Source organism: Clupea harengus, chromosome 24 (genome assembly GCF_900700415.2).
Source record: "Clupea harengus chromosome 24, Ch_v2.0.2, whole genome shotgun sequence".
In the NCBI taxonomy this organism is placed as follows: Eukaryota; Metazoa; Chordata; class Actinopteri; order Clupeiformes; family Clupeidae; genus Clupea; species Clupea harengus.
In genome coordinates, this window is record NC_045175.1 from 19,727,235 (window position 1) to 19,753,517 (window position 26,283).

At 44.4% G+C, this 26,283-nt stretch overlaps 1 protein-coding gene across 2 annotated transcripts in view; it reads left to right on the forward strand.

Annotated features, from left to right (window-relative positions):
• Positions 1-6,961: 6,961 nt before the first annotated feature.
• LOC105893684 (cdc42-interacting protein 4 homolog) overlaps positions 6,962-26,283 on the forward strand; it is a 21,695-nt gene continuing 2,373 nt past the window's right edge. Inside the window, exons 1-12 of one of the 2 annotated variants that reach the window (XM_031562288.1) lie at positions 6,962-7,148; positions 15,305-15,420; positions 15,685-15,738; positions 17,069-17,216; positions 18,375-18,437; positions 18,669-18,773; positions 19,590-19,718; positions 20,254-20,331; positions 20,589-20,657; positions 21,509-21,670; positions 24,421-24,441; positions 25,848-25,957. In XM_031562288.1, coding sequence (XP_031418148.1) covers positions 7,125-7,148; positions 15,305-15,420; positions 15,685-15,738; positions 17,069-17,216; positions 18,375-18,437; positions 18,669-18,773; positions 19,590-19,718; positions 20,254-20,331; positions 20,589-20,657; positions 21,509-21,670; positions 24,421-24,441; positions 25,848-25,957 — 1,079 coding nt within the window. In that variant the 5' untranslated portion in view covers positions 6,962-7,124. The remainder of the gene's footprint in view (positions 7,149-15,304; positions 15,421-15,684; positions 15,739-17,068; positions 17,217-18,374; positions 18,438-18,668; positions 18,774-19,589; positions 19,719-20,253; positions 20,332-20,588; positions 20,658-21,508; positions 21,671-24,420; positions 24,442-25,847; positions 25,958-26,283) is intronic. The other variant, XM_031562289.1, reaches the window with a different exon arrangement.

Sequence of the window (26,283 nt, forward strand, 5' to 3'; positions counted from 1 at the left end):
CCACTGTTCCCTTGTCATATTCAGAACGCAACCTCTCCTCTCTGGGCAGCCAGGTCTGTCTGTGCCTACCTACTTCCACTGCCAGGTCTGTCTGTGCCTTCCTACTTCCACTGCCAGGTCTGTCTGTGCCTTCCTACTTCCACTGCCAGGTCTGTCTGTGCCTTCCTACTTCCACTGGCAGGTCTGTCTGTGCCTTCCTACTTCCACTGGCAGGTCTGTCTGTGCCTTCCTACTTCCACTGGCAGGTCTGTCTGTGCCTGCCTACTTCCACTGGCAGGTTGTGTCTGTATTTAGTCAGTGTTCTCCTCCGTTTTGTATCAGTCACTGTGGTCAAGTAGGTTGCCACAGCGTACTGTCTGTTTAGAGCTATATATGTTTCCATTTTCTTCTGGGATATGGTTCGTTGTCGTTGTTCAGTGATCTTTGTATTTTTTTCTTTTTCTTTCATCATAATTTGTTCGGGTCTAATTTTCTGAGTGCATGAGTCTTGAGGCTGATGTGGCCGTGGTATAATGACCTGAGTGGTTGACGGTTCGCCCAGCCTCAGGACAAGTAAGCAGAGGGGACTCCTTTGTGGGTTCAACTCCCGTTACCAAAGGGGTTTGTAGGAAAAGGAGAGTGGGTCACTTGTTTTAACATTGTTCCAGAAATGTAGGGCTAGATTTTGAATATTTAACAGTGGAGGATATTGGCTCAATTCAGCTCTTCATGCAGAGTTGGGAGCCTTTCTCTGCACCTGGAGGATACCTTTTCAGACCTCTGTGTGCAAGGTCCTTCTAGATCAGTAAAGGTTTGATCTTTAAAGTAGGGACACTCAGCTGAAGTGATATAGATTGCACATAGGAAGATATTTGGGGTATTGGAGGTCAGGTCTTTTTTTAAACTGAAGCCATATATCAATTTCAACTTCTCTAACAAGTTCGATAGAATTTGTATATTCAGCTGTAAACCAGATAAGCATTCCCCCTGAGCTCCTTCCTTGTGTCACTCCAGGAAGCGTTCTTGAATTGACTGTCCACTCCCCAGAGCCTGGAGGTCAACTCCCCATAACCTTGAGGTCAACTCCCCATAACCTTGAGGTCAACTCCCCATAACCTTGAGGTCAACTCCCCATAACCTTGAAGTCAACTCCCCATAACCTGGAGGTCAACACCCCATAGCCTTGAGGTCAACTCCCCGTAGCCTGGAGGTCAACTCCCCAGAGCCTGGAGGTCAACTCCCCAGAGCCTTGAGGTCAACTCCCCGTAGCCTGGAGGTCCACTCCCCATAACCTTGAGGTCAACTCCCCATAACCTTGAGGTCAACTCCCCGTAGCCTGGAGGTCAACTCCTCGTAGCCTGGAGGTCAACTCCCCATATCCTGGAGGTCAACTCCCCGTAGCCTGGAGGTCAACTCCTCGTAGCCTGGAGGTCAACTCCCCAGAGCCTGGAGGTCAACTCCCCGTAGCCTGGAGGTCAACTCCCCATATCCTGGAGGTCAACTCCTCGTAGCCTGGAGGTCAACTCCCCATATCCTGGAGGTCAACACCCCATAGCCTGGAGGGTCAACACCCCATAATTGTGAGGGAACGGACGGTCACTCCACGTTGTTTGTGGATGTGGCGACTGGACTGGGTGGTGAAGTGCGGAAGAACAGTGTAGGAAATGGTGGTTTTCATATAAAAATATGTATATAGTTATTTACACGGGGACTAACCCCAACAGTGCCCTCAAAATAAACAAAACCAATCACACTTACTGGAAATCCAGTGCCTGGCACCCTGGGCACCTGCTTGGCCGATTAGGCCCAAATAATGGCACCTTCACAAGGCCCCAAGCCAGGCCCCAAACTAGGCCCAGGCACTAAGCCTGCAGCTAAGTACATCGCTAGCCATTGAAACTAAATACTTACATACACTAAGCACAAAACACACAAACACGGTACAGAGACAAGGAACACAGAAAAGACACACAGAACAAGGCATACAAAACGAGGGAGCAAAACAAAGCTAAAAGTGTCCATGCATCTAGACACGCACTGTTTCACCTTACTCCGGTACACAGGGAAAGCAGTGCACCTGTTTCTCCCCACAGTTCTGTAGCTGACTGTCGTATGCCTCTCTTGGCAAAGTCTCTCTCAGCCAGTCTCCCTCTTGAAAATGAGGCACCCTTTAATTAGGGCACAGCCATGTTGGCTTAATTAGCCACGGTGAGGGGGAGAAATCACCTTCTCACAATAATATTAACATTGATAATGATTGAGTGTTAATAATATTCATAAACAGATACAACAGTAGATTATAGCAATAACAAAGGAAATACGTTTTTTTTTGTGCGTGTGTGTTCCATGCCACCAGCTTCTCCCTCTCCCTCATCCTCTTCCTCATCCTCTCCCCCCCTCTCTCTCTCTTTATCTCTCTCTCTTCTCTCTCTCTCCCCCCTCTCCCTCCCTCCCTCTCTCTGGTTGAACACACATTTTATAAAGCACTGATAACATTTCAGGCTTTGCAAGAGTATGATTGGTTGAGGGAGCTGTGGGAGGGTCTGATAGGTCAGTTGAGAGTTGTTTTGGTTTGTTGGTATCACATTTCTAATCAATGACAAAAGGTCAAGTCCAAAGGCTCTCCTTATCTCTTTAAGTGTAAACACACACACACACACACACACACACACACACACACACACTAATTAGGTTCACACTAGTGTCTCTTTGGCTATATCCATAATGAATGATCAGATGTTTCTTACAAAACAAAAAACTTCCACCACCCACAAATACATCTATGTGTGTATGTCTGTGACTAGACCTGCAGATGAACAACACATAGCCTTGTTCAGCAAAGTTATCAATGTTGTAAGAGGGAGTAAGCGTATGATTTACTTGATTCATGATCCTGCTTAGGGACAAAAACACACAAACGCATACACACACACACAATTTATGAACGTGATAACTGTGAAGGGAACACACACGCCTGTTCTCTTTCTACCTGATAAATGCAAGCACACACACACACACACACACTCACATTCACATATAAATTATACTGCCCAAAGAGGTGTCTCTCTCTCTCTCTCTCTCTGCAAGCATACACATTCAAATATAAATTATACTGCCCAAGGAGGTCTCTCTCTCTCTCTCCCTCCTACACACACACCTCTCTCTATCTCTCTCACACACACACACACACACACTTTCTTTACAATTGTGAAACACTACCACACATTCCAACACACTGAGACACACACACACTGTGAAGATGGCCCGAGTCGGCCACCCGACGATGTGGGATGTAGGCAGGTTGGAATGGGGTTGCAGGTAGGAAACACACACACGGCGCAGGAAACAGCGGCTTTCTTAAAAAATAGCTATTTATTTACAACCGGGTAATTCGAAACCCCAAAACATATACACAAACAAAACTAAAGCCCTAAAACAGACAAGGTATAACTCTGCGCTCACAGGTTTGGTCTATGTACCTTCTCCCAGCTTTCTTCCAGCATGTTCAGTCTGTACTTCCCTCACTAGACAATGAGGTGGACCTTTTATCAGGCCGCCCATTGAGCTAAATTGGTCCAATTCGAGTTAATTGGACCCCTACACAGAGGTGGGGGAACCTGGACCCAACCATTTAGGTAGGGGAGTCCAGTCCTTATTCTCCTTAGGGCCACAGTGAGAAGGGGGAGGGATTTCACCTTCTCACACACACACATGCACACACACACACACACACACACACTTTCTTTAGAATTGTGAAACACTACCACACATGAACACATGCACGAACGCGCACACACACACACTTGTAACTGCACAAAAAGAAACAGGAAAAAAAACTTGAGTATTTGCCAGCAAGGATTTCCTTTCTCACAGCTGCCAACCTGTGCAGGATTTCAACACAAAAGGATGAGGAGTTCAGTTAGAAAACGTTTCTTTCTCATGGCACTTCGACTAGTGCGTAACTTGCAATTACAGCAGTTACACTTCTGCACTCTTTCTTTCTTTTTATTTAATTGTGTTATATTTCTAATGTAAAGTAGTATTTATTTATTGTTACACCAGGTTCTATTGCTCGTAGCTTGAATATTCTCTCCCTTGTACGTCGCTTTGGAAAAAAGCGTCTGCTAAATGACTAAATGAAATGTAAATGTAATGTAATGACTTTTCCATGCATGGTCACAAACCGTCTTTTTTGTTGTGTGTTTGCCTCTTTATTTCCCACATGCAGTCTGTCCCTGAAATGTCCCCAAACATCCCCTTCGTGGGGTCATGTGTGAATGGGAGCAGGGATTGATATTCAGGGAAATCTGTATCTCCCATTTCCCACCTCAAGACCAAGTGAAGTGTCCTATACCAAATACCTGTATGGCTGTGTTGAGAATGACAGCAGTAACATTGCAGGGACACGCACGTAAATCTCTCTGCCGCCATCTGCTGGACAGTCCCTTACCAGATCTATTCAAGCATTGTCGTGGCATGTGTGAAAAGGCACACGGGGGGGGGGGGGGGGATGTTCCTGAATGTAGCTGAATGTATGAATAGTGAAACGGTGCCTGAAAGGTTATCCCAGTACTCTACCAGGAACTCTGTGTGAAAGTGGCTTTTTGTTTTTAAGGGGTTTTATGATGATGGTGGTGATGAAGGTGACCATGATGATAATAATGATGAGTGATGAAATAAAAAAAAATGTTTTCACGTTTCTGAAACAAAAAAACCTCGATGAAGTGGTAACATCAGACTTAGGAAGGAAAAACTGAAGTGCAGGGTGTACTTGCATCTTGTGGCCACAGGGTGTCAGTGTTTCCCAGTAAATCAGATCAATCAGATCCACTGACGCAAGACAAGGGTCTGTCTGCAATCATCTTCACTATAGATAATAAACTAAAGTAAAATATATTATCATACATTAACTATTTTGTGAACTAATACTATACAAATAGCTTAACTGTATAAAAATAAACATTTCTTGTATTTTCCCTCAGGAATGTCTCAATTTAGTTTGAGCTGAATTGACATACCTTTGTGACTAGTTTGCTGGTATAGATGGGCCAGGGAACTCACGACACGAGCGGATAAGGCTTTTCGTATTATTGTCACGACGTCGGAGTGCACAATCTGAGGCGTTGATGTGTTCAAAAGTCTATTCATTATCACAATCCAGTTCTTACTCGGTCAATCTCAGTCCGTCAGAGACAATTATGCACTTTGGCAAACCCTCTGTCAGACTATATACGTGCACAAAGATATATAACACCTTTTCCCCCTCATACTTTAGAATTTCACGTAGGCAATAGTATGATGCATAATGTCAAGCTTAACTGTGCAGGCTGCCAGAGCTGAACTACTCGACTGGCAGATTCAGACATGGAACTATCAGAATCAGAATCAGAATCAGGTTTATATGTCACCAATCAGAGCGTGTTGAGCAGAGGAAAGTGCTTCAGATGCTGCATGGCAAACGTCATAGAAGGAGGAAGGCCCTCCAGGTGCAGTAAGTATAACATGGGCTAATATTATATAATAGCACAAAAAGTAAGGAAATGTGTGTTTGGTAGATTATTTCTTTGTTGTAACAATGCTTCTTGGCAATACATCTTATACCGTTGGAAAGCCTGTTTATTTCCATTTTAAATGGTGCCACATTTGTAAGGAACATGCATTTGGGGGATGAGCAGCACAGCTGAGTATGTGGGTTGCGCCCATGAAAAATGTGCCAAAATTCTCCTATTCTCCTGTTGGTATTCACTCTTGTTTTGAGTTGTTTGTTAGATTGGATGATTTAACTCTCGATCAGTAACAGGGAACAAACAAGAAATATTGGCAATTTTACACTTTATTCATTTAATACACCATCAGGGAGAGAATGGAATGGCCTGCCATGAGTCCAGACCTCAACCCAATTGAACACTTTTGGTATCAGCTTGGGCGTGCTGTACGTGTTAGTGACCAACACAACCACGATGGCTGATCTGCAACGACTCTTGGTTGAGGAATGGAATGCCATCCCACAGCAATGTGTGACCATGTTGGTGACCAGCATGAGGACCTGGTGCCAGGCTGTTGTGGCTGCGTATGGATCTTCCACCTGCTCCTGAGGCTCCTGAGGGTGTGTTAAATGAATAAAGTGTAAAATTGCCAATATTTCATGTTTGTTCCTTGTTACTGATCGAGAGTTCAATCATCCAATCCACCAAACAACTCAAAACAAGAGTGAATACCAACATAAGAATAAACTGTTTAGCATTTAGCAATTTTGGCAAATTTTTCATGGGCGCAACCCACATACTCAGCTCTGCTGCTCATCCCCCAAATGCATATTCCTTACAAATGTGGCACCATTTAAAATGGAAATAAACAGGCTGTCCAACGGTATAAGATGTATTGCCAAGAAGCATTGTTACAACAAAGAAATAATCTACCAAACACAAATTTCCTTACTTTTTGTGCTATGTTTATAATAGCGTACTGCACACAGTGGTGTCTCAATTCAATGTAGGCAAGGACATTATTGAGTCCGTTTTTTTTTTTGTCCTTGAGTTCAATGTTTTGCTTTTGTGATTACAGTTTTGGGGAAATGGTGCGTCATTTCAGGAAACGTGTCTCTTGAGAAGAAAAAAAACCCTCTGAAAATCCAAACCCTTAACCCATTCTCCCTCAATTTTAGTTTGATCTGAACGAAATTAAAGAAATTATATTTCACATCACGGCTTTGCCCAGCAATTGTATCAACTGAGGCAAGACGAGGCAGGAAATAACTTTTAAACGTTTGCGCACTCCTGTCTGACTGTTTATTGAAATATGTGGCACGGCTCCTTTAAGAAACAACCGTAGTCTTGAGGAGAGGTGAGTAGAACAGCGCGAGCAAGAGCTGAGGGAATACCTCCCTTTTCCGACGAAAAAACAGTGACTTGTTTTAGGGAAAACGGCGGAAAGATAATTGTGCTCGTTTTGAGTAACACTCCGGCGCACTCAAAAGGTGAGAAAGAGAGAGAGAGATACGGAGGGGGCTAGAGGATTTTCCTTTTGGCGATGCGTTACAAATCTGCTTCGGACTCACTCTTTATCAGCTAGTCGAAGTTGTTACTCCTCGTCCACCCTGGTCTGTTGTCTTCAAGATAAAAGCGCTGGGAATAAACCTTGAAGACATGACGTGGGGCACAGATTTGTGGGTAAGTACTCTCTTATTGTGAGGGGTGGCGCGGATGCCATTGCGTTGAACCAATGTGTGTCTGTTTGGAAGCGAGTAGACAAAAGCGAAATGCCAACTTTGTTTCTGTCATTTTTCAACCAGTTCACCTGATGGACAAACCGGTTTTCCGGCTTCACCTGGTCGCAGCGTCTTTCGGCGTAGCCTTTCTGGCATTTTCCTTTAACAAACAAACAAACAATCACGGCGTTGCTTTGGTATTAAGTGTGGCTAAAACCATCAGATAGTGTTTAGTAAAGTTGTGTAACTCTACAATCTAATGTAACCGAAGTAGGATAGGTTGCAGTTTCGTCCTGCATGGTCGCTTTTTGTGTTTGTAACCTGTGTGTAAACCGGTAATTCGAAACTCACTTCCTAAGCGTATGTAACAAACCGAACTCCTGAAGATTAACCTCCACCCACGCAAGAAGCCTACCTTAGGCTATGTGACAGCCGGATTCGCGCATTTTTGGGTGGACGAAACTATTTCTCACGGGCCCAGCAAACGTAAATACCTGCAATCACCTTAGGGCGGGGTCTATGTGGTAGGCGTGGCTGACAGTGGCTGTTGCTGTCATTCAAACTTCTTCTCCCCCGTCAATGTATTAGTAGGCTATCACTATAATCGTGTTACAGAGATATTATGGATCCACACATTTACTACACCTGTCATAATGACTGTAACACCAGACTACCCACGAGTCATAACTCTCTCTAGTGTGTTTATGTGTCACAAACACCCCACTGACACACACACACACACACACTCACTCTTTTGTGTGATGGTTTCTACGAGAGAAAAAGGAGGAGTCCATCAAGGTGTTATTCTTTCCCTGATCCAGATTCCTCATATAGATCTCATGAAATTAGGGCACTGTAGCAGTACAGAGAGAGAGAGAGAGAGAGAGAGAGAGAGAGAAAAAAGAGAGATGAAGAGGGAGTTTGTGAGTGTGTGTGAGAGAGAGGGAAAGATGAAGAGGGAGTGTTTGTGTGTGTGTGTGTGTGTGTGTGTGAGAGACAGATAAAGAAAAAGAGAAAGAGAACGAAAACGAGAGGTAGTGAGAGAGTTTGAGTGAAAGAGAGAGAGAATATGTGGTAGAGGAAGAGAAAGAAAAAGAGAGGTAGTGAGTGAGTAAGAGAGGGAGAGTGATTGTGATGGAGAGATTATGCGTCCTCTGTCTCTGTCTTTGACACGCTGGGATGGAAGGCCTGATTCTGTGTGTGTGTGTGTGTGAGTGTGTGTGAGTGTGTGTGTGAGTGTGTGTGAGGTGTGTGTGTGTGTGTGTGTGTGTGTGTGTGTGTGTGTGTGTGTGTGTGTGTGTGTGAGTGTGTGAGAGAGAGTATGTGTCCTCTGTCTCTGTCTTTGACACGCTGGCATGGAAGGCCTGATTCTGTGTGTAAAGTAGGCCTCGGAATCCCCAGTGGACTGATGTGGCATGGTGGCCTTCTAAAAGCTCAGCCACCTGACTGACTGATTTGAGTTGGTTACGTGTGTGTGTGTGTGTGTGTGTGTGTGTGTGTGTGTGTGTGTGTTAGTGGGTGGGTTTGACTTCACTGAGCAAATTAAACAGAGTCGGTGTTCTCTGACTGGACATCATGAAAGGGTGAGTGTGTGTGTGTGTGATTGAGGGAGAGAAGGGGGGGACATTCTAAATGGATGAGTGTGCTCTAACTAAGAAGGTGAGGGGGAGAGATTGTGTCTAAGAGAAAAAGACATTCGCACAGGATGAGCGTGCAAATGGTTGTGTTTGTGTGTGCATTTGTTCTCGCACTCATGTGGGTGTGGGGTAGAGTGTGTGTCAAAGAGAAAGGACATTCTGACAGGATGAGTGTGCAAATAATTGTGTATGCATGTTTGTGTGCGCACGTCTGTGTGTGTGTGTGTGTGTGTGTGTGTGTGTGTACACACTCATGTGGGTGTGGGGAAGTGCATGAGTCCCCAAGGATCAGAGGGAGTCACCCACACTAGCCAGCCAACTCTGACAATTTAACAGTGATGTAAGTGTGTGTGTGTGTGTGTGTGTGTGTGTGTGGATGGATGGGTGGGTGTACACTTTTGTTAAAGTTTAATTGAAAAAATATGTGTTTTCTAGGCATTAGTGAAAAAGTAAAAAAGTCTGCCTTTAGCATGTGTCTGTCTGTCTCTCTCTGTGTGTGTGTGTGTGGGGGTGTGTGTGTGTGTGTGTGTGTGTTCGTTTCTCTCTTTATGTGTGTGTGGGTGTATCTGTCTTTCTGTCTCTCTGTATGTGTCTGTGTCTGTCTCTCTCTCTCTCTTTCTCTCTCTCTCTCTGTGTGTCTGCCTGTGTGTGGAGAGTGTGTGTCTGTCTGTCTGTCTGTCTGTCTGTCTGTCTGTCTGTCTGTGTGTGCAGTGTGTGAATCTCAGAAATGGTGTTTAGTTTCACAAAACCACACACAAATTGACAGTCCAAAGCCTAATTCTACCCCCAGCAACAGATGCAGTAAGAGGACATTTGTATTATTTGTTTTCCATTTATCATACAAAACCCACACACACCCAAATTGGGAGGGAGAACCCATGATCCCAAGTCCCTAGTCCCAATGTGACAGCAGTTCTGTTTCCATAGCAATGAGGTAGGAAGTGGCTGAGCTCACTCACAGTGTTGTTTCAGCTTGGCTTGTGAATTGTGATGTCAGCGCACTACTCAATAATGGTCAGCTTTTCATAATGATCTGTCATAATGCTGGGGATGATGATGTCATAATGATGTTGTTTTGTAGACGCAGCCCACGTGTTTCACTTACAGGCTCCCATAGTTTCCCTCCTGGTCTCAGAATGGACATTTCTCTTTTTTTTTTTTTTTCATCATTGAGGAAATGTCCAAGAGTCCTTTTAAGATGGAGGCACAGACATTATTGCTAATGAATATATACGTACAGTATATGAATACTAGATTTACTTTAAAGGAAGAGTCTGTGATTCTGGCTGAAGTTTGTTGGTATTTGGTGCTCTACAGCCAGTCCATAGCAAAAGCATTGGCAGCTGATTAGTGTAAGGCTCGTTCCGAGACACTTTTTGTGTTTCCTAGGCAACAATCACTGCATCACCGCCATACTGCGGTACTAGGTGGTGTACGACGGTGTTGAGGCCGTCACCGGCATTGCCGTCATAACAGCTTGTTTCCCCCTTTATGGGAGAGAGCTGCCATCCTCATGTAGCTTGTGGCCTTGTCTACACGTATCCAGATATTTTCAGACACTCAGAAACGCAGTTTTGCAGCACACACATTTTTTTTGGTTCTCTATCTCTCTCTCTCTCTCTCTCGCTCTCTCTATCTCTCTCTCCCTCTCTCTCTATCTCTATCTATCTCTCTCTCTCTCCATCTCTCTCTTTCTCTCTCTCTCTCTATCTCTCTCTCCCTCTCTCCACACGAGAACAATAAAACGATTCTTAAACGCCCAGGCCACTGCACTGAGCATACTCACAGCATGTAGCAAGCGCATCACGTCACTGTTACCTTCTGGTCAACTGACCATTAATTGCTTGGAAAACACAAATGAAGTAAGTAAGTATTGCATTCACAAAAAGCATGTACTGCTAAGTGGCTGTTTCATTTGTGATTGCAACAAATCTTCATGACTACACATCATTGCACACAACACTAACAGACAAGCTAGACATGCCATGCCAAAATAGTCTTTTTAATTAAGTGCATTTTTAACTCATCAAATTACCTCTTCCTTGGCCCACGCTACACTTTTCCATCAAGTTTCATGAAAATTGTTCGATCGTTTTTGCGTAATCCTGTTTACAGACAGACAAATAAACCACAATAAAACTATAACGTCCTTGGCGGAAGTGATCAAACACACGGGGGGGTTGGTTGCAGTATTACCACAAACCGCATTCTTTGAATATCCTGGTAAGGAATTTTCTATACAGCTGCAGCCCTGTTGTTTTCCAGTTACAGAGCCAAGACCGTATATGAATACCGGAATTTTCTTTGATCGCGCACACATCGGACGGCTAGAGAACGGCGAGGAGTACAGTATTTAGCCTAATTTGACACATTTGGACCACACCTTTGAAGTGCTCCAGCTGTGTGATAATATTTGTGCTTGTTTCCCTTTATGTTGTTTCCCCTTGTGGGATGTGTGGTGATGCTCACTTCTCATTCTTCAGGCGCAAAAGAACACCTCACAGTACACCTCTACAAAGCTTCCCCTTTGGCTTTTGTCGTACTCTGCCCTGCATATCATACTCTACCATGCAGATCATACTCTACCATGCAGATCATACTCTACCATGCAGATCATACTCTACCATGCATATCATACTCTACCATGCAGATCATACTCTACCATGCATATCATACTCTACCATGCATATCATACTCTACCATGCAGATCATACTCTACCATGCATATCATACTCTACCATGCATATCATACTCTACCATGCAGATCATACTCTACCATGCAGATCATACTCTACCATGCATATCATACTCTACCATGCATATCATACTCTACCATGCATATCATACTCTACCATGCATATCATACTCTGCCCTGCATATCATACTCTACCATGCATATCATACTCTACCATGCATATCATACTCTACCATGCATATCATACTCTACCATGCAGATCATACTCTACCATGCATTTGTCGCAGTCTACCATGCATTTGTTTTTCCATGTATAAATAACAGATTGAAAAGTGATGTGAAGAAGGGTTCTGTCTGTGAGCCTATAGTGTGATGTGAAGAGGGGTTCTGTCGTGATGTGAAGAGGGTTCTGTGTGATGTGAAGAGGGTTCCTGTGTGATGTGAAGAGGGTTCTGTGTGATGTGAAGAGGGTTCTGTGTGATGTGAAGAGGGTTCTGTGTGATGTGAAGAGGGTTCTGTGTGATGTGAAGAGGGTTCTGTGTGATGTGAAGAGAGGTTCTGTGTGATGTGAAGAGGGTTCTGTGGGTCGATAGTGTGATGTGAAGAGAGGTTCTGTGTGATGTGAAGAGAGGTTCTGTGTGATGTGAAGAGGGTTCTGTGTGATGTGAAGAGAGGTTCTGTGTGATGTGAAGAGAGGTTCTGTGTGATGTGAAGAGGGTTCTGTGTGATGTGAAGAGGGTTCTGTGTGATGTGAAGAGGGTTCCTGTGGGCCGATAGTGTGATGAATTGGTTGCACCATGTGGTGAGTGTGAACGAGTGAAACTGATTCATTGTCACTAAGACGGGTTCTTAACGAGAGTCCTGCCCGGTTATTTATTATTTGTATTGATTTATGTATTGATTTATTTTCCGTTGATTTCCTTTTTTTGTTTCTACTTGTAGCATTGGTAACACTTTATTTGCATTGTCTGTCTACAGAGACTGGGCAGATGGCTTGTTGGAACTCAAGCTCAGTCTTTCTTTTTAACAGATTGTTTGTTTATAATCTGAGCATCTGTAGATGGTCTAAAGGGAACCATCCATAAAGTGTGATCAGCCCGCAGATGCCACAATCACCATTTTTTACGAGTTCAGAGTCTTGCTCTGAACTAGCACGCTAACTACCTAGACAGCCCAGCCGACACTGATGAAACCTTGCTAGCAAGCGAGCTGGTCTCTTTTGGCGATATAGCTGACAAGCCGCGGTGCATAGCCTGGGCGTCTCTTTGGAATGGCAAGTGTGTTTCTCTATCATAATTTGAAGATGATACCAAAAACTGGTTGCCAATAAAAACAAACCTCACAAAGAGGAAAATGGTTGAATACTCTTGCTTTAAAATAATACAAAAAAATGATAAAATACATAAATGAATAATAAAATGCCATATTGTCATGTGTTGAGGTGTGCCCAAACCTTTGCATTCAGCTGCATGAACCAGACAATCTGTACTGAAACAACTGTGGTAATGGCTGTGTGTGTGTGTGTGTGTGTGTGTGTGTGTGTGTGTGTGTGTGTGTGTGTGTGTGTGTGTGTGTGTGTATGCTTTGTCTGTTTCTGTGTGTGCTATGTGGGTGTGTTCTATAGGGTGTGAAAATAAATAGTGTACATGTGTGCCTTGACACTGACAAGAAGGGGAAGTTCTTAAAACACTGAAACTTTGGCTTCTGAGCGTCACGTCACCTGCACTCACCTTAGAGAATCTTCCTGTCCAACTTGTTTGTGTGTGTGTGGGTGTGTGTATGTGTGTGTCTGGGTGTGTTTATGGTTGACCATAAATGTTTCTAAGGCAGACAAAATGTGTGTGCGGCATGGGTGTGTGAGTGTGTGTGTGTGTGTGTGTGCATGCGGGTGTGTGTGTGTGCATGCGTGTGTGTGTGTGTGTGTAACTAGGCCTGCAGATGAACAACACACAGCCTTGTTCAGCAACGTTATCAATGTTGTAGGAGGAAGTAGGCGTATGATTTACTTGATTCATGATCTTGTTTAGCGACAAACACACACACACACACACACACAAACACACAATTTATGAGCGTGAGAACTGTGGGGAACACACACGCCTGATCTCTTTCTACCTGATAAATGCAAGCACACACATACACATGCATACACATTCAAATATAAATTATACTTCCCAAAGACGTCTCTATCTCTCTCTTTCTCTCTCTCTCTCTCTCCATCTCTGTCTCTCTCTCTCACACTCTCTCTCTCTCTCGCTCTCTCTCACACTCTCTCTCTCTCTCTGCATGGTATAGACATTGAAATATAAATGATACTGCCCAAAGAGGTCTCTCTCTCTCTACATGGCATACACATTCAAATATAAATGATACTGCCCAAAGAGGTCTCTCTCTCTCTACATGGCATACACATTCAAATATAAATGATACTGCCCAAAGAGGTCTCTCTCTCTCTACATGGCATACACATTCAAATATAAATGATACTGCCCAAAGAGGTCTCTCTCTCTCTACATGGCATACATATTCAAATATAAATGATACTGCCCAAAGAGAGCGTTAGACCTGTGGTTGCTTCACTTTTGCGTCACTCGTTGGATGCATACCCTAAGAGCAAGGTACACACTCGGGTTGTCACTATTTAGCAAAGTACCTCCATGAAGCTTATTACAATTACTTTAACAGTTATGAAACGATCGAATATGGAAGGAAAACATGTTAAATCCCTCATGATTGAACTACTTTCCTGTCTGATGTGTGTGTGTGTGTGTGTGTGTGTGTGTGTATGTATGTATGCGTGTATGCATGGGTGTATGTGTGTATGTATGCGTGTATGCATGGGTGTATGTGTGTATGTATGCGTGTATGCGTGTATGCATGGGTGTATGTGTGTATGTATGCGTGTATGCGTGTATGCATGGGTGTATGTATGTGTGTATGTATGCGTGTATGCATGGATGTATGTGTGTATGTGTATATAGAGAGGTATATAAGGTTGCAGTTGCCGAGAATTGGAATCTCCTTTGTATTTGCTTTTGTATTGATCCTTTGTAACTCCTAATAAGGCCCAATAAAGGCAGAGGTCAAAGGTCCCTCATAAACCCACACCTGACAGTATACAGTACCAGTCAAAAGTTTGGACACACCTTCTCATTTTTTGAGAAGATTTTTCTTTGATTTTATTATGTTCTACATGGTAGATAAAACTTTTTTTGTTTAGTACATCATTCGTAGTTTAATTGTCTTCAGTATAAATCTACAATGTAGAAAATAATAAAAGTAAAGAAAACACTTCTCAAAAAAATGAAAGGTGTGTCCAAACTTTTGTCAGGTACTGAATGTTTATGGCGCTCGAGGCAGCTCTTCTGGGGCGGAGGCAAAGGGAGGGGCCATCTTGGGTACATTGAGGCACAGGAAGACCTTATCATGAACGGAATTTGCTTAATGTGGGGGCAAAGAAATGACGAGCAGTAACTAGCAATGACGCTTTCAGGAAATGCACCCCTGATTGGTTAACGTGTGTTGTTGTCTGCACAGCTGATTGGTTAACGTGTGTTGTTGTCTGCACCCCTGATTGGTTAACGTGTGTTGTTGTCTGCACAGTTGATTGGTTAACTATGGTCCTGTTTCTGGAAGATTCTTAAGGCAAGGTTTGGCTCTGTAGTATGTAACTTATAGTCTTGTGCATTTGAACACAGAGTATCATGTTTTTTTCTTCTTGCTGTCTGTGTGCTCATGTGTAGTGTGTGTGTGTGTGTGTGTTTGTGTGTTTGTGTTTTACTCCAGGACCAGTATGATAACATTGAGAAACACACACAGTCAGGTTTGGACCTGATGGACCGCTATGTGAAGTTTGTTAAAGAGAGGACCGAGATCGAGCAAGCCTACGCCAAACAACTCAGGTTAGCTGTGTGTGTCTGTGTGTGTCTGTGTGTGTGTCTGTGTGTGTGTCTGTGTGTGTGTCTGTGTGTGTTCTTTTTGGCATGCTGGTTCAGTATATGTCTTGTGTGTCATGTATGTTTTTTAAATACACAAAAAAAATTATACATTTTATACAATCATATGTCTATTGTTAATTTGTAATCTCATTCTAAGCATTTAACTCCCTATCCCTCTGTGTGTGTGTGTGTGTGTGTGTGTGTGTGTGTGTGTGTGTGTCCTCACAGATCTTTGACAAAGAAGTTCACAAGACGAGGTGGTAAAGATGAAGCCGAGTTCAAGTGAGATCCTCTCCTCTGCCGTCATCCCTCTCTCCTCTTTTCCTCATTATGTCATCATCCCTCTCTCCTCTCTTCCTCTGCCGTCATCCCTCTGTCCTCTTTTCCTCATTCTGTCATCCCTCTGTCCTCTCTTCCTTGCACCTGACAAGCCCCCCCTCTCCGTTTCTCTCTCTCTCCCTCTCTCTCTCTCTCGCTCTTTCTCTCTCTCTCTCTCTCTCTCTCTCTCTTTCTCTGTTTAATTGGTTTAATTGTGTTCAATCAAGGTTTTTAAAAAGATTATCATGCTCTTCGGCATTCCTCTCTCCCTCTCCCTCTCTAACATGTCTGAAGATGAAAGTCCCATTTGTTTCTGTCAACCCTGATGTATGTCCCCTGACATGTCACATGATGGTGATGGTGTGTGTGTCTGTGTGTGTCTGTGTCTGTCTCTGTGTCTGTCTCTTTGTCTGTGTCTGTCTGTGTGTGTGTGTGTGTGTGTGTGTGTGTGTGTGTGTGTGTGTGTGTGTGTGTGTGTGTGTGTGTCTGTGTGTGTGTGTGTGTGTGTGTGTGTTTGTTTGTGATTGGGGGGGGGATGTGTTTGTGTCTGTGTCTGTTTCTGTGTGTGTGTGTGTCTGTGTCTGTGTCTGTGTGTGTGTGAGTGTGTGTATGTGTGTCTGTCTCTGTGTCTGTCTCTTTGTCTGTGTCTGTCTGTGTGTGTGTGTGTGTGTGTGTGTTTGTTTGTGATTGGGGGGGGGGTGTTTGTGTCTGTGTCTGTTTCTGTGTGTGTGTGTGTGTCTGTGTCTGTTTCTGTGTGTGTGTGTGTGTGTGTGTCTGTGTGTGTGTGTCTGTGTGTGTGTGAGTGTCTGTGTGTGTGTCTGTGTGTGAGTGTGTGTGTGTGTCTGTTTCTGTGTGTGTGTGTGTGTGTGTGTCTGTTTCTGTGTGTGTGTCTGTGAGTCTGTGAGTATATGTACATTAGTAGCAGCCCACAGCACTAGCAGGAAAAGCACCAAAAGTAGTAACAAGAGACGTCCTAATAAAATAGTTTTTTTATTTTTTCAATATTAGCATAAATGCTTCATAAACACACATGTTGCGCTTCTCTAACATTTGCGCTTCATAAACACAAATGTTATTAAGTGCTTATGAATGTTTAATTAACCTTCAACTGAAGTGCTCCGGTGGGTAGTATAGAATTAGTAATAGAAGTAATGTCATGACATAGTAATATTATTATTCTGTTTGAAATGTGGCCTCATACGTCATTTATTTGCCTTGTGAAGTCATGACACTACACTAAACACTACACTATACTAGCCAATCACACGAGGCCTTACTGCCGGTGTCCCCACAGGTTCACCAATCACCAGGCGTTTCAGGAAGTCCTGACAGAGCTGAATGACTACGCCGGGCAGAGGGAGGTCGTGGCCGAGAACATGACTGTCAACATCTGTGCCGAGCTCACCAAGATCCTCTTCGAGCTCAAACAAGAGCGAAAGACTGTAAGAATGAGGGAGGGAGGGAGGGAGAGAGAGAGAGATAGAGAGATAAAGGGATAAAGAGATAAAGAGATAAAGAGAAAGAGAGAGAGAGGAAAAGTGAGATGGGAGATGGAAAGACACTGTAAAAAAAGTAAGAGATGAAGTGGCCAGAGAGAGAGGAAATGAGAGAGAGAGAGGAGGGGGGGATCTGATATAGGGAAGGATGTTAGCAGACAGACATACAGGAGTCAAGAGAAGGAGAGAGGAGATGGAGATAGGGAGAGAGAGAGAGAGAGAGTGTGTGTGTGTGTCTAAGAGAGAGAGAGAGAGAGAGAGAGAGAGAGAGAGAGAGAGAGAGTGTGTGTGTCTAAGAGAGAGAGAGAGAGAGAGAGAGAGAGAGAGAGAGAGAGAGAGAGAGAGAGAGAGAGAGTGTGTGTGTGAGAGAGAGAGAGAGAGAGAGAGAGAGAGAGAGAGAGAGAGAGAGAGAGAGAGAGAGAGAGAGTGTGTGTGTCAGAGAGAGAGAGAGAGAGAGAGAGAGAGAGAGTGTGTGTGTGTCTAAGAGAGAGAGAGAGAGAGAGAGTGTGTGTTTGGGTCTAAGAGAGAGAGTGAGAGTGTGTCTAAGAGAGAGAGAGAGAGTGTGTTTGGTTCTAAAAGAGAGAGAGAGAGAGAGAGAGAGAGAGTGTGTGTGTGTGTGTCTAAGAGAGAGAACGAGAGGGGGATGAGTGGAAGGGGGAGAAAAGCAAAAGATCGTAAACGGGATGGAGCGAGGGGAACAGGCATGAAAGAGAGAAAGATGGAGGAGACGAGAGAGAGAGAGAGAGAGAGAGAGAGAGAGAGAGTTGGACGAACTGATGATAACACCCAGCTCAGCACTTTGCTGAGAAACAGGCAGCGACAGGTAGACTCAGAGAAGATCGATCGGAAGAAGAGATAGAAGAGAAAGGGAGGGAGGCAAGTATGTCGAAAGAAAGAAAGAGACTATTGAATGTTACACCTCATGCTCCTCCTACTATCACATTCAATAGTCTCTTTCTTTCTTTCGGAGGGGGGGGGAGATGAGTGTATTGCTGCCAGATGATGGTATCTCTCTTTTTTTTATTTTGATTCTGTTTCTCTTTCTCTCTCTCTTCTTTATTTGTCTCTCTCCATCCCTCTCGCTTTATCTTATTCCCTCCCCAGCACCTGTCTGATGCCAAGAAAGCCCAACAGAACCTGGAGATCACACTAAAACAGCTGGAGACTGTAAGTGTGTGTGTGTGTGTGTGTGGTCTGTAGTCTTATCTGTGTGTGCATCTATGTGAGTCTATTTATTCAGTGTGTCTTTGAATTTGCTATTTGATTAAATGTCTGTGTGTGTTTGTATATATACATATACATATTGTGTGTGTGTGTGTGTGTGTGTGTGTGTTTGTACATGTATACATGTGTGTGTGTGTGTTTGTACATGTATACATGTGTGTGTGTTTTGAGCAGAGTAAGAAGCGCTTTGAGAAGGAGTGGAAGGAAGCTGAAAAGGCCAACCAACAGGCTGAGAGAGTAGAGCAGGACAGCAGCTCTACCAAAGCCGACGTGGACAAGGTATACACACACACACACACGCACACACACACACACACACATGCACAAACACACTTCCATACACTCATACACACACAAAGAAACACACACACACACACACGCACACATACAGACATACACACACGCACATACACACACATACACATGCACAGATACACATACACATACACACACACACACACACACACACACACACACACACACACACATAATCATACAGGCATACACACACACACATACACAGGCACACACACACATGCACAAACACACACACTTCCATACACTCATACACACACAAAGAGACACACACACACAAAGAGCAAGACACACACACACAAAGAGCAATAGACATACACACATGCAGATGCACAGACACAGACACACACAAAGAGTGATTAGCAGAAGTAGTTTTTCCAGTTCCACTTCTTCTAGAGTTTGTGTTTAACAGGCAGGTCATGCATGAATCGCACACACATACGAATTGGCAACCAGATCAAACACATGCACTCAAATTACAGCTGCTATCTAAGAGATACTGCATTACTAAATGTAAGAGTTTCTTGAGGAACTAGGCTGTGGTAGTGGTATTACCCAAACATTTCTGTTGTGTGTGTGTGTGTGTGTGTGTGTGTGTGTGTGTGTGTGTGTGTGTGTGTGTGTGTGTGTGTGTGTGTGTGTGTGTGTGTGTGTGTGTGTGTGTGTGTGTGTGTGTGTGTGTGTGTGTGTGTGTGTGACAAAAATAGAGAGAGAACTGTGGAGTTTTGTTTCCTAAATTCTGTGAATCCAGAATGTGTGTGTGTGTGTGTGTGTTTTCAGGCCAAGCAGCATGCACACATGCGCACGCACATGGCGGATGAGTGTAAGAATGACTACGCCGCCCAGCTTCAGAAGTACAACAAAGAACAGAACCAGTTCTACTACAGCGAGATCCCCAGCATATTCAATGTGAGTTTACACACACACACGCACACGTGCACATGCACACACATACACACGCTAACATACACGCGCACACAAATGCACACATGCACACATGCACATGCACACACACGCACGCACACCCACATGCACACACACATGCAAATACACACACACCCACACACACACACAGAGCAGGAGATGCACACGAGCATCCACAAACACAGACACTTAAATGTTGTTGCGGACATGCACTGTATGCATGAGGGATACACATCTTACTGTTTGTGTGTGTGTGTGTGTGTGTGTGTGTGTGTGTGTGTCTTTGTATGTGTGTGTGTGTGTGTGCGCGTTTCTGTCTGTGTGTGTGTGTGTGTGTGTGTGTGTGTGTGTGTGCGTGGTGTATGTGTGTGTGTATGTGTGTGTGCGTGTGTGTGTGCGTGTGTGTGTGCGTGTGTGTGTGCGTCTGTGCACATCTGTGTGTATGTGTGTGCTTGCGTGTTATTGTGTGTGTCTGTGCGTGTGTGTGTGTGCGTGTGTGTGTGTGTGTGTGTGTGTGCAGAATCTGCAGGGCCTGGATGAGAAGCGCATCAGGAAGTTGTCTGAGGGCTACGCTCTTTTTGCTGACACTGAGAAACAGGTGACCCAAAAAAAAACACACACACATTTTAACCCAAACAAACTCTAAATGAATGCAATCTATACATAATATATCATTTATAGATATTAGATATAACGGTAGCATTTTAGCGTGTTTTTAGTACAAAACACACACGCCATTTTAACTATAAATGAAAGCAATCTGTACATACTATATCATAGATATTCGATGTAACGGTAGCATTTCAGCGTTTTATTGTATGTTTTTCAAGGTGTCTATGTTGTTTGTGATCACAGGTTATGCCCATCATCACCAAATGTCTTGATGGCATCAGCATGGCAGGTAGCAAGACCAATGAGAAGCAGGTACACATACTCTCCTACACACGCACACACACACACACACACACACACACACATACATGCACGGCCATGTGTACACACACACACACACACACACACACGTACACGGCCATGTGTACACACACACAGACACACACATACATACACGCCCATGTGTACACACATACACACACACATACACAGCCATGTGTAAGCATACACATACATACACATACATACACGGCCATGTGTACACACACACACACACACACACACGTACACGGCCATGTGTACACACACACAGACACACACATACATACACGCCCATGTGTACACACATACACACACACATACACAGCCATGTGTAAGCATACACACACACACACACACACACACACACACAGAGAGAGAGAGACATACGAATGTACGCACTGATAGTATTTCTATACCACAGGAATGGAGACCTCAGTCAGGCAAAGGTAGAAAAATCAGTAACAAGGTTTTATTTACAATGATGTTCATCAAGGGAGAGAGAGCATGGCTTCACATTAATCAGCTTCTCTGGCTTCAACAGAGAAGGTCTTAGATTAAGTATTCTAGGTCTGACAGGAGGAAAGGGGTGTTAATCACAGTGCTCGGATCACGTGGGCCACCCTGGGTCTAGACGCAGGATATGCACTCAGGAGTTAGAGCGACCCTATGACCTTTGAGACGTAACCAAAACACCCCAATCCTTATCACTGAGAAATGCACACAGATAGAATTGATGCTCTGTGTGTACTACATATGTGTGTGTGTGCATACTCTCTATACTCTGTGTGTTACATATGTGTGTGTGTGTGCATACTCTCATACTTGTGTTGGCTTCTCCTCAGGACTCGCAGCTCTTCATAGAGCAGCATAAGTCAGGGCTGGTGCCTCCTTCTGACGTGGACTTTGAGGACTGCAGTCAGGGCGTCAAGGCCGCCAGCTCAGAGAATGCGCTTAACATGCCCAAAGTACGTATCAAGGACTTCTTCAACAAGAGGAAGCACAAGGTAAGGGACTCGTTCACACGCACACGCTCACACTCACACTCACACACACACACACACTTACACTCTTGTGCACAATCACAAGTACAATATATGTACTCACTCATGCACACTCATGAAGACAAAAATACACACTCAGACACATACACTCAGACGCACACACACTCAGACACACACACACACACACACTAGCAATCATACACACACACACCAGACACACACACACACACACACAGACACACTCACACATATACACATTCACATACATACATTCACACACACACACACACACACACACCTGCACCTACATGCAGACATACATTCTCACCTCAAAGCCCATTAATGTTGTCTTGTCCCTTGGCCTGTAAGGGAAAGATTGCATAATAGCAGGGTTGACATATATACTCCGTAGAGGCCTGTTGGATTGGAATGTTGTGTATGTGTGTGTGTGTGCATTCGTTAAATAAAATCCTATATAATACATATATGGCAAGATCCAAGGTTTATGCTCTAACCATGCTTTTATTAATGGAGATTATTATAGTATATTATATATAGTTACAAATAAAACAAATTATGAAACAATATATTCTATACATTACATTTGTTGAAAGTAGTTTTAAAAACAGTGTTTCCCTATATGCAGAACACTACTGCTAACTGACCTGGTGACATTACACGTTTCATAAATATTCAAGACAAAAATGTAATAGTTGTCAGTTGCTCCTGTTTAAGACGTGGTTCACATTTTCTGAGTAATAGCATACCATTGTGTAGGTCAGCCTAAGCATGAAGCCCTCCTGCCTTAGACCTAGCATTAGCATCCCGTCAGATCTGACATGCGTCAAAGTGTTTAGCCATTGTTAGATTTATTTTCTGTTTTCTCTCATTACAGCGAAGTGACGTGCTATAGATACTCCATAGATCAAAATACTGGGGGGGAAAAACGTTCTTTCCACGTCTAATGAGCTAGTTAACGCGTGCAACAGTGTGCTTAATGATGTAAGCAACTAATCGACTATTACATTAGTTAGCAACGCTTTTTACAGTCGATTTTTGTGGATTAGCTATTGCAGCCCTAGTGTGTGTGTGTGTGAGGTGTGATGTTGTCTGTGTTTGTCTGACTGACACGCATTCCTACACACACCGTCAACAAGACCCCACAGCTGCCTGGGCACGTACAGAGAGAGGGAGCTTGGAGAGATAGAGAGTGTGTGTGTGTGTGTGTGTGTGTGTGTGTGTGTGTGTGTGTGTGTGTGTGTGTGTGTGTGTGTGTGTGTGTGCGGGGCAGGGACTGAGTGTGTGTGTGTGTGTGTGTGTGTGTGAGTTTGTGTGTGTGCGTGTTTGATGTGTGTCAGGTCTTTCCCTGAAATACATTCCTTCTCCTAACACTTTTTTTTCCCGTCTCCTAGCCTTATCATCCTCTTCTTCTTCTCTTCCCTCCCCCTCTTACTCCTGTCCTCCTTCATCTCTCATCTATCCCTCTCTCCTCCTGTCTTTCTTCATCTGTCCATCCATCCCTCTCCTCCTGTCCTCCTTCATCTGTCCATCTATACCCCTGTCCTCCTGTCCTCCTCCATCCATCCCTCTCTCCTCCTGTCCTCCTTCATCTCTCCATCCATCCCTCTCTCCTCCTGTCCTCCATCTGTCCATCTATCTCTCTCCTCCAGCTCCCTCCCGTTCCCCACATACCTCCATGCCCCGCCCACTCCCTCCCTAACGGACAGGTTCTGTCCAAACTTAGCCACGCCCCCCTGTCCTACTGCCTGAAGTCCCTGCGTCGTCCATTAAAATCGGGGAAGACCTCGCGCTTCGCCCTTCGCTCGACGGTGAGCCACAGAGGTCGAAAACGGGGAGGGGGGAGGGGGAGGGCTGTCCATCCCTATTTTGTCCATCCCTGCCTGTCTGTCGGCAGCCTCCCATTGGCTGAAAGGGCTCCTGGGCTGCATCTGATTGGCAGGCCTCCAGAATGTTCACCAGTCATGGAATCATGTTTTGTTTGTGAGTGCTGGTGTTTGTCCCGGTGCCCCATGTTGTGTTGCCGTCTCACCGAATGGCTTGGCTGTGTCGTGTCGTTTCGTGGCCTGAGCGGTTCTGTTCAGTGTGATCGAGGGTTCCGTTTTTTTATAATGTTGCAAACGAGCTACAGATTTTACAAAAAGGAAAGTTCTCTCCCCCCCAAAAAAACCCACCACCACTACCAAGCTCTCTTTCTCTGTATATTTTGTCTTTCTCAGTCTCTCTTTCAAATTTCAATCCTAATGAGCTCTCTCTGTCTTCCTGTATCTACCTCTTACCTCTACCTCTCTTTCTCTCTATCTCTCTCTCTCCCTCTCTCTCTTTCTCTCTACCTCTCTCTCCCCCTCTCAGTTCAAATTCAAACGTGCTGTCTTGGCATGGCAAATGATATAGTGCTCAAGCATTCACTGGAACAGTAAAACATGAAGAGAAGGAAGAAGGAAAGAAAAGACCAAAACATATCTCTCTATCTCTCTCTCTCTTACACACACACACACACACACACACACACACACACACACACACACACACACACACACACACACACACACACCCTCTGTCTCACACACACACACACACACACACACACCCTCTGTCTCACACACACACACACACACACACACACACACACCCTCTGTCTCACACACACACACACACACACACACACACACTCACACACACACACACAAGGAAACTTACCGCACAGTTGTGTTTCTTCCTTCTTCCCCCCCTAGAACTCTAGAGAAGAGAAGACGGTACAGTAACACACACACACACACACACACACACACACACCTTATCTCATCTCAACTAGGGGTTTTCTGTAAAAAGGTTTCTGTCTAGCCAATCAAAAAAAAAGGGGAACGAAAACATCCACTGTCATCCACTGTCTGTCCCATCACATTTTAGATTCTACCTTTCCCTAATCACTCTCAGCATTCCAAGGCTTGACTCACACACTGGTCTTCCACTGGGGGAGAACATGCACCACTCAGGCTCACCAAGTAAGAGTTCCCAGTCATTTGATGAATAGAAAACATCATGATTACTAATGACAGGATTATGCGGTTTATCTGCCATCTTTATCTGCCATCTTTATGACAAAGTTAGGTTTGTCGTGTGATGGAGGATTCGAGTAAAGTGTTACTGTGAATTTCTGTACCTCATAAACGACATGAGAAAAAAAAAAAAAAACGCAGCAGGACTTTTATTTTTTGAGCCTGAGCTTGGAACTTGAACTAGAACCAGAACGATGGACTTCAACGCAGTCCAGGGCACACAGGTGTTCCACATTCCGCATTTACATTCTGTTCAGGGTGAGTCTGTCAGTGAACTTCAGAGGGGTTATAGGTGAAACCATACTTCTGTTGCTTAGCAACACACCTCAGAGCCTTCATTCCTGGTTAACTGCTGCACGCCGCTGGCCTCCGATTGCTTCTGCCCACACATTGGTGCAAAAAAAAAAGAAAAGGGGGGTGTATAATACTGATTGACAGCCTTGACGGCCAGTCACGTTGCAGCATTGTCGGGAGTGAATGAGATGAGGCGGCGGGATCTTTTGAACAGGGAACAGAAGGGTGCGCTGTGGCCCCGAGGGCTGTAAACTGGCTTTACTTACAAAGACATAGGAGGCGTTGGCTTCAGTGTGTTGCGGTTTCGACGTCTTTGTCTGTCCTTTTGTGTCCCATCTGTGTGTGTCCCATTGGATGTCCTGGTGAGTGGACAGACAGCAGTATAATATACTGAATGTTGGCATAAACAAAATGTGAAGTTAACGTGTAACATTATGTGTATGTGTGTGATGAGTACATTTGATGATGTGTAGCTGCCTGTATGTGTGTATGTGTGTGTTTCTGTAATTCATGTGTGTGTACATGATGTGTGTGTATACAGTATGTGTGTGTTGTATGTTTTTTTCTATGTTTTTAGGTGAGTGGGTGTGTGTGGGGGGGGGGGGGGGGGGGTATAGGCTTAATATACGTATGTATGTGTACATCAAATGTGTTTAATGTGTGTGTGTATGTGTTTGTGAAACTGTGTGTGTTATATGTATGGTAATTTGTGTGTGTGTGTGTGTGTGTGTGTGTGTGTGTGTGTGTGTGTGTGTGTGTGTGTGTGTGTGTGTGTGTGTGTGTGTGTGTGTGTGTGTGTGTGTGTGTAGCCCCCTCCAGCTGAGGACTTCTCCCACTTGCCTCCGGAGCAGAGGAAGAAGCGTCTGCAGCAGAAGGTGGACGACATCGGCAAAGAGCTCCAGAAGGAGATGGATCAGAGGTGGGCGTCACCACGGTCACTGTTGCCACGGTCACACGCATCCGGGCCAACTGTTGCCATGGCTGCTGCTTGGCACGATGTGCTCCTTTGCTGATAAACTTTTGGTGGTGTTGGTGTTTTTTTTCCCTCTTTCTCTCCTTCTATGCTTTTCTTCTCTACTCTCTCTCTGTTTCTTCTTCTATCTCCCTCTCTCCTTTTCTCACACTTTCTCACTCCTCTTAAAATGTTAAAATTGATATATAAGATAACTTTCCCTCTCTCTCTCTCCCTCTCTCCCTCCACCACCCTCTCTGTCCCTCTCTCTCTGTCCCCCCTCTCTCTCTCCC